This window comes from Colossoma macropomum, unplaced genomic scaffold, assembly GCF_904425465.1.
Source record: "Colossoma macropomum unplaced genomic scaffold, Colossoma_macropomum, whole genome shotgun sequence".
Taxonomy (NCBI): Eukaryota; Metazoa; Chordata; class Actinopteri; order Characiformes; family Serrasalmidae; genus Colossoma; species Colossoma macropomum.
The window spans coordinates 8,093,054-8,106,247 of NW_023494796.1; the positions used below are offsets into that span (position 1 = coordinate 8,093,054).

The 13,194-nt window shown below is 38.3% G+C and overlaps 1 protein-coding gene across 3 annotated transcripts in view; it reads right to left on the reverse strand.

The window, feature by feature from the left end:
* The window catches only part of adamtsl7 (ADAMTS-like 7), a 28,069-nt gene that overhangs the window by 14,410 nt on the left and 465 nt on the right, over window positions 1-13,194 (reverse strand). For all 3 annotated transcript variants that reach the window (XM_036583752.1, XM_036583751.1, XM_036583750.1), the window contains 3 exons: window positions 4,312-4,495; window positions 3,080-3,255; window positions 1,604-1,715 (listed from right to left, as the gene is read on the reverse strand). In XM_036583752.1, the coding sequence (XP_036439645.1) occupies window positions 1,604-1,715; window positions 3,080-3,255; window positions 4,312-4,495 (472 nt within the window). The remainder of the gene's footprint in view (window positions 1-1,603; window positions 1,716-3,079; window positions 3,256-4,311; window positions 4,496-13,194) is intronic.

Genomic DNA, 13,194 nt, shown 5'->3' on the forward strand with positions numbered 1-13,194 from the left:
ACATGAAAAACCCAGCAAAGACAGGAATAGTTATTATATATATGCCTCAGTCAGTAAATACCATACAGATGTGTGAGTGTATGTGATATAGTTTTAAATTACACGAGATGAGATTAGCTATGGGTTGGTAGGGTTGGGCTAACGTGTAGCTATGGTCACATTTAACATTTAGCTACAGTCAGCTACAGTTAGCTAGTTAGCTAGCAGAGCTAGGAATCCATTTTTAAAATCCTTTTTCATTTAGATTATAAGGTCATTCAGGTTTGCCTCAGTCAGTAAACACCAGTATATAATCATGTGACTGTAGGTATGTATGTATATATACATACAGTCATACATACACAGTTTTAAATAACATTAGCTTTTGGTTGTTGAGGTTAAGGCTATGTGCAGCACAGCATCACTGAAACCTACATTCATTACAGGCCAAAAGTATGAAAGCAAGGAATGACTTTAAACTTTTATCAGTGTTTTACCAATTCTGTATTCTAAGTCTGTCCTTACATGAAGAATAAAGAATAATAATATTATTTATTATTATTTACACAATGAAATATTCAGCACCTTTAGTTGCTTGAAACTTACATGAAACTAAATTGCACTTGACTTGCGTAATGCATATAATCCTGCAACCAGAGCAAGTGTTTCTCAGTTTCATCAAAACGGCCAAAATGCAGAGAATGTATCATGTGATCACATGAAACAATTTTTGCCAGATCAATGAACAAGAAAATATTTACTGAAACTGACTCAGGTTTGGCAGTTTTTCATTTTTTCCATTTCCTGAGCCTTGAAAACAAATGTGATTCTCAAAGCTAACGTTTCTGTAATCAACTGCGGTAACTAGCCCGCAGGCTAACAGCTGTTTAAACAGCTGCTTGTGCTGCATTTATTCTTCTGTAGCCTTTTGTATCTTGATTTGCGTTGCTTTCTCTTATGTTTTCTCCTCTCTTGATGCCCCTTTATTGCTAAAATGCTGCAAATATGTAGGTTACACCTCACAAATGGCTTTATGTAGCGAGAACTAAACTGTGTATCAAAAAATAAGAGCTGCTAATTTAGCTAACTAGGGAAGTAATGGATTGTGTTGCGTTTAACTTTGTTTTTGAATTGGAATTATGTTACAGGCAACTCACAACAAGCAAATAGTTGCATGAAAGTTTCACCGTCTAAGGCTAGCCTTACTTCTATGGAAAGTACCTTAAATGACTTAGTTCCTTAAAATTGATCACTTTTTAATTTCTTTACAGATTCGTAGTATAACACATCTGGGAGAAACTGAATGGGGAATCAGAGGAATATGCATTAAAATTTTGGTAAATGTAGAATGTAATCAAAACTACGAACCAGCTAGTTGAACACTATTGCAGATACTGTCAAACACTTTTATTCTTTGTTGATGTAACATTTATATTATGTAACATTTATATTTATATATGTAACATTTACTGTTATATTTTAAAAACACAACATTATTATGCTGAATGTGACCAAGTTAGTGTTACTTTGACCTGTAGTACACATAGTTCACCAGAAGAACCTCATGAAGAGACTATTATGCTAGTGTGTGTGTGTGTGTGTGTGTGTGTGTGTGTGTACATACCCAGAGGCAGTATTCCTGAGAGAGTGTGTGTTTCAGAGTGAGTGCTGATGTCATTGTCTTTGGGCAGAATGTATTCATAATACACAGTTATATTAGACTGCTGATATATAACCTGAAAAAGACAGAAAAGAAAAGTAACGTTCAAAAACGTTCCATGTCCCGCAAAAACACAAGAGCGTTGAACATGTCTGAGTCTATAGTTTAACTGAGAGAAACATGGTACTATTCTAGGTTATTCTCCAGCTTATTCAATTTGATTGCAGCTCTGAAGGCCTTGGTGCTAAGCCACTGATTTGAATCAGGCGTGGATGGATTTGTGTAAAGCACGTTGAGTTCTTGGAATACGCCCCATATAAATACAGTGTATTATTGTGTTATTATGGGGGAGCAGAGAGAGGAGAACAGTGTAGTTGCAGTGATCATCCAGGACAGGAACTGAGAAGTGGACACATTTCAGTGTTTTTATTTGTCCTTCCTTTCTATATTTAATAAATTTAATGAATTGTTTTGTTTTAGCTTTCTGGTCATTTTAATGCTCTCTTGATTGTTCATTTACATACAATGCACTGCTGAAAGTGCTGAATGTCCAGTCACTCATTACTGTATATTGAAGTCATATCATGAACTTTTTACTTTTTGTGATACAATAATATGTACATATATAACTTATATATAACACTGTTAATGTGAAAACTTCACTTTATAAGTAGTTTTTGCTCAACAAACTGCTCCCGCAATGACAATGCTAATTTCCATTAGCGCCTCTAAGTGATTTCCAGCCTTGTGTAGCACCAAGCTAACAGCGTTGTACATCTCCTTTGGCATGCTTGGTGAATCTCCAATCGCTCCCAATAAAATACTGTCTCCTGCACTCAAACAGTGCATAATATGTCTAACAAGTAGCCAGTTAGCATTCACAAGCTGTAGAAGCTAGAATTTCATTACTTCATAGCAGTGTGTAGGAAGGAGGGAGCTGTTTGAGATTCAGCCTGGATTTATAAGGTCGAGCTGACTGTATGCCACTGCTGGTCCATCCTTGGACCACCCATCTTACTGTTCTGCATACAAGATCTATCTAGTTTTTAATCTCTTCTGACAGACTTTAAATGCAAATAGTCTTTTATTTTGGAAAATAAACAAAAAAAGATGAATATTACAAACAATTGAGAGAAAAAAAACAAAATGACTATTATAAAAATGATTTTGTTGCTGACACTGTGCTAGATTGGTTACAGCTGTATAACCAGCATTATTTATGATAACATTATACCAACATTTATGGTAACATTACAGTCAAAAGTTCTTCAATGAACAGCAGAAGGGTTTTTGTGACTCATTAATACAGACTTCACTTGTGAGGCAGTTAAAGGTGCATATATCAAGTTTTTTACAGCAGCTTTGAACATTGCTCAGGTTTATAACTCATGTTTTGTCCTAGTGATGTCATAACAGATTTCTAGTAATCCATAGCCTTACATAAAGATGGAGCTCCTGATTAGTCGGTCCTGGAGCTGTGATAGACTCTCCAGCCCTGCTGCGGATTTCATTGGGCCGTTTGTAGGTCAGCACCGTTCCAGCAGCGTGGAACCGCCCTGGCCTGTCAATCGACCACGCCCCGTTTATTACTGGCTCACCACTGTGGGTCTTCAGAGCTGAGAGAAGGGGAGAACCAGAGTTAAGGGAGAGAGAGAGAGACAGAGGAAGGTGAGGGAGGAAGAGGACATGAGCTTAATATTGCTCAGATATTAATCAGTTCACAGGATAGCAGTGCTAGCATGTGGCCTTCAAGATTGTATTTAGGATTGGATTGTTGGATTAACCTTTTTTGGGGCATATCTGAGATCTCCTGGCAGGTAGTTCCAGCTTTGGGCAGCATAAGGGCTCAATGCTGCCTCACCATGCTTGGTTCTCATTCTAGGCACTGCTAGCTGAGCAGTACTGAGTCATCTGAGAGTTCTGTTAGGTTTCTTTGAAAAGACCAGAGATTTATTTTGGTCTTAAGCCACTGAATGATTTATAGACAAGTAGCAACACTTTAAAACCAATTCTGTAACTGTCAGCCAGTGTAAAAGAATCTTATGCTGGTATTATGCTCAAGTTCTCTTTGTCTTGGTGAGCAATATAGCCTCTGCACTTTGAATAAGCTGTAGCTATCTAGAGGTCTTACTGGGAAGACCACTGAGCAACACATGACAGTACTCTGGTCTGATGAAAATCAAGACATGGATTCACTTCTCTAGGTCCTATTTAGAGATGATGAAAAGCTATATTTTGTTATTGCTTTAATGTGTTTGTTGGGCTGAATCCATCAGTATGCCCCGGTTTCTGACTTAAGTCTTTAGATTTCTTGATTTTAGTTGAGAGCTAACCTTTGGTCTTTCCTCCTTACTATCAAATAAAAAGGCTTCATTTCCTCTTTTTAGTTGGAGGACATTTTGGCACATCCATCCATTTATTTACTCTAAGCACTGACACAAGGTATCTATGGAACCATAGTCATTTGGGTGTTATTAGTATAACTGTGAGAAATACTTTGCTGTCATGCGGGATTCAGCTCAATGGGAGCATAAAGATGTGGAATAAGAGGGGCCCTAGAATTGAGCCTTAAGGGACTCCACAAGTCATAGTTGCTCATTCAAGTGTGTCTTCTAAATATGACTATAAGGGCTAAATGACAGAGACAGTTATACTATGTGGAGGTTTATTACCCAGGTAGTTCCGGGTCTTCTGAATCTCCTGGATTTTAATTCGCTGAGCTCCCACAGGAAGCTCCAGGAGTTTGTGGTAGCCAAGGGAGAGAAGTGACAGAGACAGTGTTCCATTCACAAGGTCACATGACCTCCCATCACCGCCACACACACCACAGACATCCTCCTGATGGCCGTCACACTCCTGTATCACACACACATGAAGTAAGTATATTAAATGTTTATTTGATTGTCTTGTACAGCATTTAATCCATTAATTTCCTTTTCTTTTCTGCACAAAAATAATTCTCCATATACAGAAGTAAACAAAGGTCAGAGGTCAGTCAGTGGTCATAGTAGGGGACCAATGCAAGTTTGGGGATGTACAACCCCATTTCCAAAAAAGTTGGGATGCTGTTGGGCCCGGGCTCATTTAAAATGGACTGAGGTGAGGTGGAAAAGTGTCCTCTGGTCCGACAAATCAACATTTGAAATTCTTTTTGGAAATCATGGACACTGAGTCCTCCGGGCTAAAGACCACTCAGCTTGTTATCAGTGCACAGTTCAAAAGCCAGTATTCATGATGGTATATGGGGTGCATTAGTGCACATGGCATGGGTGACCTGCACATTTGTGAAGGCACCATGAATGCTGAACAATATATACATGTTTTGGCAACGTATGCTGCCATTCAGACGGCGTATTTTTCAGGGAAGGCCTGGCTTATTTCAGGGAGACAGTGCCAAACTACATTCTGCATGTATTACAACAGCATTGCTCCGTATTAAAAGTCTCTTGGTGCTAAACTGACCTGCCTGCAGTCCAGACCTGTCACCCACTGAAAACATTCAGTGCATTATGAAATGCAAAATTCGACAAAGGAGACCCTGAACTATTGAGCAGCTGAAATCCTATATCAAACAAGAATAGGAAAACATTTCACTTTCAAAACTGCAGCAGTTGGTCTCTGCCGTAGTTTTGCTGTAGGACGCTTACGGTGTGTTGTTAAAAGAGGTGATAAACAGTGGTAAACATGCCCCCGTCCCAACTTTTTTGGAATGTGATGTTGGCATCAAATTCAAAATGGGCATATATTTTTCAAAAAACAATAAAATTTCTCGGTTTCAACAACTGATATGTTGTCTTTGTAGTATTTTCAATGAAATACAGGGTTTAATTGATGTGCACATCATTGCATTCTGTTTTTATTTACATTCTGCACAGCATCCCAACTTTTTTGCAAATGGAGTTGTATAACAACAAGTACAAACTAATGTTAGTCTAGCACTGACTAGTTTTTGGCAGTCTAAGTATTATTTCATGGTGAGGCCCAAGTGTTTATTTCCTTCATGTAAGGTCAGAGTAAAACTGAAACTCTCATTTTCGATGCAGCTGAGACACAAAACAATACCTTGAGTTAAACCAGAAAAATAAGCACACAAAATGGTAAACTAAACAAAGAAAAAACTTAGCACAGCAAGCACTGACTTTGCTCAGACTTCCACACAAAATCAGACACCCGTGTATACGTGTGTGTGTGCGTGTGTGTGTGTGTGTGCGTGTGTGTGTGTGTGTGTGTGTGTGTGTGTGTGTGTGTGCTGTGTGTGTGTGTGTGTGCGCGCGCTCCAGCAGAGAGTGAACGCTGAGAGCCCTGCAGTGGGCAGTTAAGACTGTAATGATTTTTTTGGCCCACGCAGCGCTGGGCGTTCAGTCAAACAGTTGTTTCCACTTTCTCCTCTTCTAACCCGAATCAGAGGGATGAACAGAGCAATTTCACTAGTTTATCTGAAAGCCTTGCCCTCCGTTTTCCCTCCATCAGGCCCTTCTGTTTGTCTGATGTGTTATTGATAAACAAGGAAAAAAAAAGATGTGAAGAAAATTGCGCTGCTGGGACGATTAGCTTTGTGGAAAATGAATCAACAGCGTCCGCCTTATCGAGAGAGAGCTAATCAAAAATAAACACAGAAACAATCTCGATAATAAAGAAGATAACAAGCAGCCTGAAGCAGTTCACCGCAGAAATACACTGAATCAGGGGAGAGAGAGAGAGAGAGAGAGAGAGAGAGAGAGAGAAAGAGAGAGAGAGAGAGAGAGAGAGAGAGAGAGAGAGATATTATGGAGTAAAATAGTTCTCATAACTGCAGTCTTTCACCTGTAGGCTTTCTTGGCTCGCCGTCCGTCTGTCTTTTATAACTCACATATCTTTTATCACTGGGACTGTTATTAATCCTAAAAATAGCTCAGACAATGAGAAACATTCAGCCAGGGCAGCAGATACTTGCACAGATACTTTGTTTTATAAAATGTCAGTGGGGTCACACTTAAGTCCTACAGATGGGTGAACAAATGAAAGCTGAAACAAATGACAATTAAGACACAATTAAAAAAAACTAGAAGAGGAATGAGCTTTAAATCGGCTTCACAAATCCTTGAAAGCTAAAGCAGTTTAATCAGGTTTGTATAGTAATTCCATATGGTTGCTAAGCTGTTTCTAGATAGTTGCCATGGTATTCCAGGTAGTTGCTATGCAGTTGCTGTTGTATTCCAGAACACTGCTTGACAGTTGTTAGGTGGTTACCAGGTCATTGCTATGGTATTGATAGTTGGTTGCTAAGGCATTGCTGAAGTAGGTTTCTAAGGTGTATAAAGTAGTCGCTATGGTGTTACTAGGTGGTTACAATAGTGTTTCAGGTGGTTCCTGGGATGTTGCTAGGTGGTTGCTGTGGTGGTCTAGGTGGTTAATGGTGCTTGCTATGGCATTCCAAGTGGTTGCTAGGCAGTTGCTACAGTATTTCTGGTGGTTGCTGGGGTGTTGCTATGTCATTGCTATTGTATTTGAGGTGATTGCTAGAGTGTCGTTAGGTGGTTACTATAATCTCTCTCATGGTTGCTAAAGTTACTAAGTGGTTGCTATGGTGTTCCAGGTGGCTGCTATGGTCTTGGTTGCTATGGGTGGTTGCTTTGGTAAGTGGTTGCGAGTAAGTAAGTGAATTCATATGTAATGTCTATGAGTGTCAGTGTGAGAGGTGTCCATTGTGAGATTATATGTGGAAATTAGATTTAAATTTTTTGGAAAAAAAAAAACTATTTGAACTGATGTATGAAAGTCGTACATCTAAACAGTTCAAAACTCGCAAACAGACTATTTGGGTATAAGTTCTATGACTGCAATGCTTAGTGGTTCTAGCTTGAAAGTTGTCATAGCTGAAAATTTCAGTGTAGAACAACAATACGTTTAAAATGAAGAACAGTAAATTGGCTTTGTCAAGCCAGGGTTGGTAACCACAGAGAGCAAACCTAAATATGGCATATTCTAGCATTTTGTTTTAATTTATTTGCTGCGTCATTTATTATTATTCATATAGGAAAAATAAAATATGCAGTAACTTTTGCACAGGCCACGGAAAATCAACAGTAGCTGTGTATTAAAATGTGCAGAAGTGTGTTCAACGTCATTTCATATGACTATACATAAATCATAATAATATGTCACACATATCTTTGTGGGTGTATATATATATATATATATATATATATATATATATATATATATATATATCTTCTATCTTTTAAAAAATGAAACATGGTGATATTACAATGTCAGGAGGATTTTGTTAGTCCTGACACTGTAGGCTAAATCTCTCTCTCTCGCTCTCTCTCTCTTTCATCCTCCACTGTAACGTATAAATTAAAAACCTAAAGACCCCATGTTTACAGTTTACATCCATTTCTGTAAACAACTGGATGTAAATATGTGGATGGAGGTTTGGAGGTAAACATAGTTCAGAGCTTGTTCAACCCGGTGGTTCATGAGTGTGTGTCTCTCTCTCTCACACACACACACACACACTCTCATCTCTCTCACACTCACCAGCGCAGCACAATGAGAAACACACTTTGTTTTATGAATATCAAACGAGAACATCTCTGTAAAACAGACCTCGTCCAAAAAACAGTAATACAACACGCACACAGCCGATGTTTAGTTTTAGAGCTTTTCTCCTGCACTCAGTCTCTCTAATGACTCAATGAACAAACGTTTTATGGGGCGATTTGGTCCAACAGCATCATTACAACACTCAGACTGGACTGAACATGCTGCTTATGGACTTAATCTACAAACGATCAGTCAAAATAACCTCACTCATTCAGTCAAACACACGCTGCAGTCGATCAGCTAGTGCTCAGGGCTGCTGTGGATTCACTCGCTTTAACCCCTAGATGTCTAGAGCTATTACTATTCTTCTACTATACATCTGGTTCATATTGCGCACTTATTAAAGGGCCCATATCACTGAAAACGGAGTTTTACTCACTTTTGTAAAGTTTAATGTCGCATATAAACACAGTTTACATTTCAAAACCTGCCATTTACTCCCCATATATGGACAATAAGCTACAAAAACAACCTGTTTTGAATTCAGTTTTTGTGATGTCACAAAACACATTTACATATATGCGCCCTTTCAGTCTACAGCAGTTTAGCTCCGCCCATTAATGCTGAAGTCATAAAGCGTGTTTCATCCTGGATTGCTTTTTGAATGTTGCACAATACAGGACAGCTAATCAGAACAAAGGTCATTTACATACAGTTGTGTGCAAAAGTTTGCGCGCCCCTGGTCAAGATATATGTTTTTTTGATGAAAAGAAGTTAAAACATCCTCCTCTACAGACGCATTTTAATAGTTTAGTAGTATTCGAGTCTGGCCATGGTCTCAAGACCATAATCTAACGGTCTTGTCTCAGTCTTGACCTCATTTGGACTCTGTCTTGTCTTAGTCCTCAGGTAAGGAGTCAGAAATTGTTGTCGAGACCAGCCGAGTACGCTGTCTCCGTCTGAGGTGACTGGAAAGTGAATTATTATTGAATATCGACAAAGGCAGAATAAACAGAATAAAAAGTCTCTGTTTCATAGGTTCACAAACCTTTGCAAATCACGGTCTAAACAATCGACCACAAAAGCTTCTGCAGATTTAAGTGATCGGTTTTTCTGACCCACTGATTAAGAAGGCTGATTTGGCAGCTACTGAGTGCTGGATGTCAGGCTGTAGAGAGGAAAGCTGAGGAATCTGCCTCAATTCAACAAGTTCAGACAGATTCACTGTGTTTAGTCTCTGAGTGACGAAGTAAGTCAAAGCTTCATTCGAAAAGATCCCTGAGCAAACAGCACAGAGCGGAGTGACTCGTTTTCAGTTCTCACGCAGGTGAAGCCCAGAGCTACCTATTCACAGATATACTTCCTTCGGTTCGGTTATGCTTTCACTGAAAATGTAAGCATAACTAGCTAGCAGTTCACCAGAAAAATCAGTGAGCTAATATAATGTTTATTTTTGCAAATAATCACTTAAATTATATTTAATCGTGTTTGGTTCAATGTTTGTTTTGTCACAAAGTTTGCTTTAAAAAAATGCAATACCACCACAGTCCACTTGGGGACCACAGCCCACTGTTGTATTTGTTTGTTGAGGATCTAATTGATGTTCATTGGTTCCAAAATTCAAACATCCCCTGAGAGCAGATCGTAATATTATTATGACTATTGTCTCATTTTTCCATTTAATAATAAAAATGGATGTCATGTAGTTTATGTTCAATTGTTTAGTAAGTTTTAGAGAAGAAGGGAACAGAGAATATCCTCAACACTGTGTCCAGTTACAATGCAAAGTTTGCGACCTGTCCAGGATGTTTCCTGCCTTCCAACCAATGAGCGCGGGGATAGACTCCAGCACCCCCCATGGCCTGGGAGGAGAAGCGGCTTAGATGATGAGTGAGTGAGTGAGTTTTAGGCTATATATATATATATATAAATAGTCTCGGTCTTTTCTCAGTCTCTGCGACTCCTGCTCTCTGTCTTGACTCGGACTCAATGTGTCCAGGTCTTAGTCTTAATCAGACTTGGCTCTAGTGATTTTGATTACAACACTACATTTTAATTCACATGTACTGTTTATTTACTGAATTTAACATATTGGGGAAAAATAAGACTCAAACTGTGGTCTGTGCAAAAGTTACAGTACATTTTATATTTTATGTTTGATTTTTTTCCACTATGTGAAAATCAGCAAATAAATAGAAATTGTGCACCTAAATTTGCAGATTTGCAGTGAACTACATTTATACCCAATTTACATTCTGTATCAACAGCTCTGAATCTGACTCTGACTCTGTTTGTTCAGACAAAAATGTGACAAAAATGTAAAGATGTTTTTCTTTCCACAAAACCAAACACGACAACAACTTTTCATCAAACTCAGTTCATACTAAAATATCTCCTCCTCTACTTTTCTCATTTATTTTTGACAGATTTCTCACTTAGCCAGAGGACTGAAGCCAAAATGCAAGCCTGTCTGATAGGACAAAAGGTTAGGGACGTTCCTAATTGGCCATAATCACATTTGGCTTAAAGGGCCCATGTCATGGAAAACAGAATTCTCCTCACGTTGTACAAAACTAAAAGTTTGAAGTAGTATTTAAACTTTGTTTGAAACACACTGTTCGTTTCCCAGTCCAGCCAAACTAAAGTGGCTCATTCTGAATTCATCGTGGTAGTGATGTCACACCCATGAACATGTTTACTTATGACCACCCAGCAGTTTATTTTTTCCAAAGTCCCTGGTGATTTCAGCCTGGACTGCTTTTTGAACAAGATACAGTACTTGGCAGCCAATCAGCCCACAGGTCATTTACATATGTCAGTCTTAAAGGTACAGTATCAAAAACAGCCTGTTTAATTCTAAGGGATAAAGAGAGGTTGGAACATTGTCAGGTCAAAAATTATGGCTGTTTTTGGTACATAAAACCACACATGGGCCTCTGGGGGAAAAAAACATCTAGCCCTTTTAAAGGAAGACTGAAATATGATATGAAAAAACAACATGTTTTCTTAACCAGAATGTTAAGCCAAATTTTGGACAGTCCTCACTGTTGGCTTAAAGGCCCCAAATTAAGGAAAAACTAAACTTTCCTTGTTGTTGGTATTTTTTTTATTAAAGAGTTGTTAAAATGTCAAAGGATTATATTCAGTCTAATCTAATCTGTGCTCCTTCTCCACTGTGTGTTTAGAATCAGCAGGATTTCTGTTCTTTTCTAAGTACACAGAAATATACTAAATGTCTGTGAAGATCGACTCAGATGATGAGGCAGAGATTAAGTTATAAAACTGAAATATTTCTTCACTGGTTTGAATCAATCAGGTTAAAGCAGAAAGAGTACATGCCTGAGGTGGTAGAATTTTGAAGTTACCAAATTAATATAGATGATTTACCGATGCTCCGCCCACAAACACATTCTTTTGTAGCAACTCCTTCAACCTAATGCGATACAATGTTTGGTTAGAGTTGCTACATAAGGATGAGGTTCTAGCTTAATATGCTACTGAGCTGGACTTTTTGTAGCTAATCAAATATCCTGACACTGTGACCTTCTACACATATAAAAATATGTATCATTTTAATTTAACAACACACTGCATTAAGATACTGAGACCAAAAGTTCTTAAAATTCAACACTGTAAATCTTGTCCAATCTGGCAGAAGTTGCTTTGAGAGAATGTATCTTGTGGGCAGAGCATGGATGAATAAATTAAGGGACAAATTGTTGAAAAAGCCATAGAAAATGAACTCTGGCTGCATTTAGATACAAAGCACCTCACTGACCTGGCTACTAACTAACTAACTAACTGACTGACTGACCACTAACTGACTAATTGTCTGACTAACTCACATACTGAGTGACTAATTGACACACTGACTGAACAACTGACTGACTAACTAACCTGACTAACTAACCAACTAACTGACTAATTAACCAACTAACTAACTCACTGCCTGACTAACTAACCAACTGAGTAACTGACTGACTAACTAACCAACTAACTAACTGACTAATTAAGTGACTAACTTACTAACTGACTAACTAACCAACTAACTAACTGACTGACTGACTAATTAACCAACTGAGTAACTGACTAACTAACCGACTACCTAGCCGACTTACTGACTAATTAACCAACCAACTAACTGACTACTTAACCAACTAACTGACTGACTAACTAACCGACTAACTAACCAACTGACTAATTAACCGACTAACTTACTAACTGACTAACTAACCAACTAACTAACTGACTGACTGACTAATTAACCAACTGACAAACTAACTGACTAACTAATTATGTGATTAATTGGCTGACTGATCAAATAACTGACTGACTAACTGACTGACTGACTAACTGACTAACTGACTGACTAACTGACTGATTAACTGACAAATTAACTAAATGTCTAACTAACCCCGACTAACTGACTGGCTAAATGACTGACTGACCCACTGACTGATATAATAACTGTGTTTATCTACCTACCTGACTACCCAACTAACTGGCTGAATAAACAACAAGTGTCTAAAGTAACTGGCAAACTCACTAATGAGCTTACTAAATAACTGACTAACAGACTGACTGATTAACTGACTAAATGACTGACTAACGAACTCCTGGCTAAATGAATAACTAAATGATAACTAACTGACAAACTGCCTAACTAACTAGTTGACTAATTAACTTACTGACAGAGTAACAGACTGGCTGAGTAACTAACTGACTAACTGGCTGGCAGACCAATAATTGATTAACTGACTGATTGATTCACTGATTAACTAACTGAGTAACTGAATAACTGACTGACTAACTGACCACCCAACTGACTAGCTGACGTACTGACTGATTTACTGATTAACTGAGTAACTGAATAAGTGACTGACTGACTGACTGACTGACTGACTGACTGATTCAGCATCTGTCCATGACTTCAGTTACTTGTTTAGGATCTAGTTTTCTGTTGTTTTCTAAGCACAGAGCAACATGTGGAAACGGTTCAGTCTAGTCCAGTCAGGCAAGACCAGAAA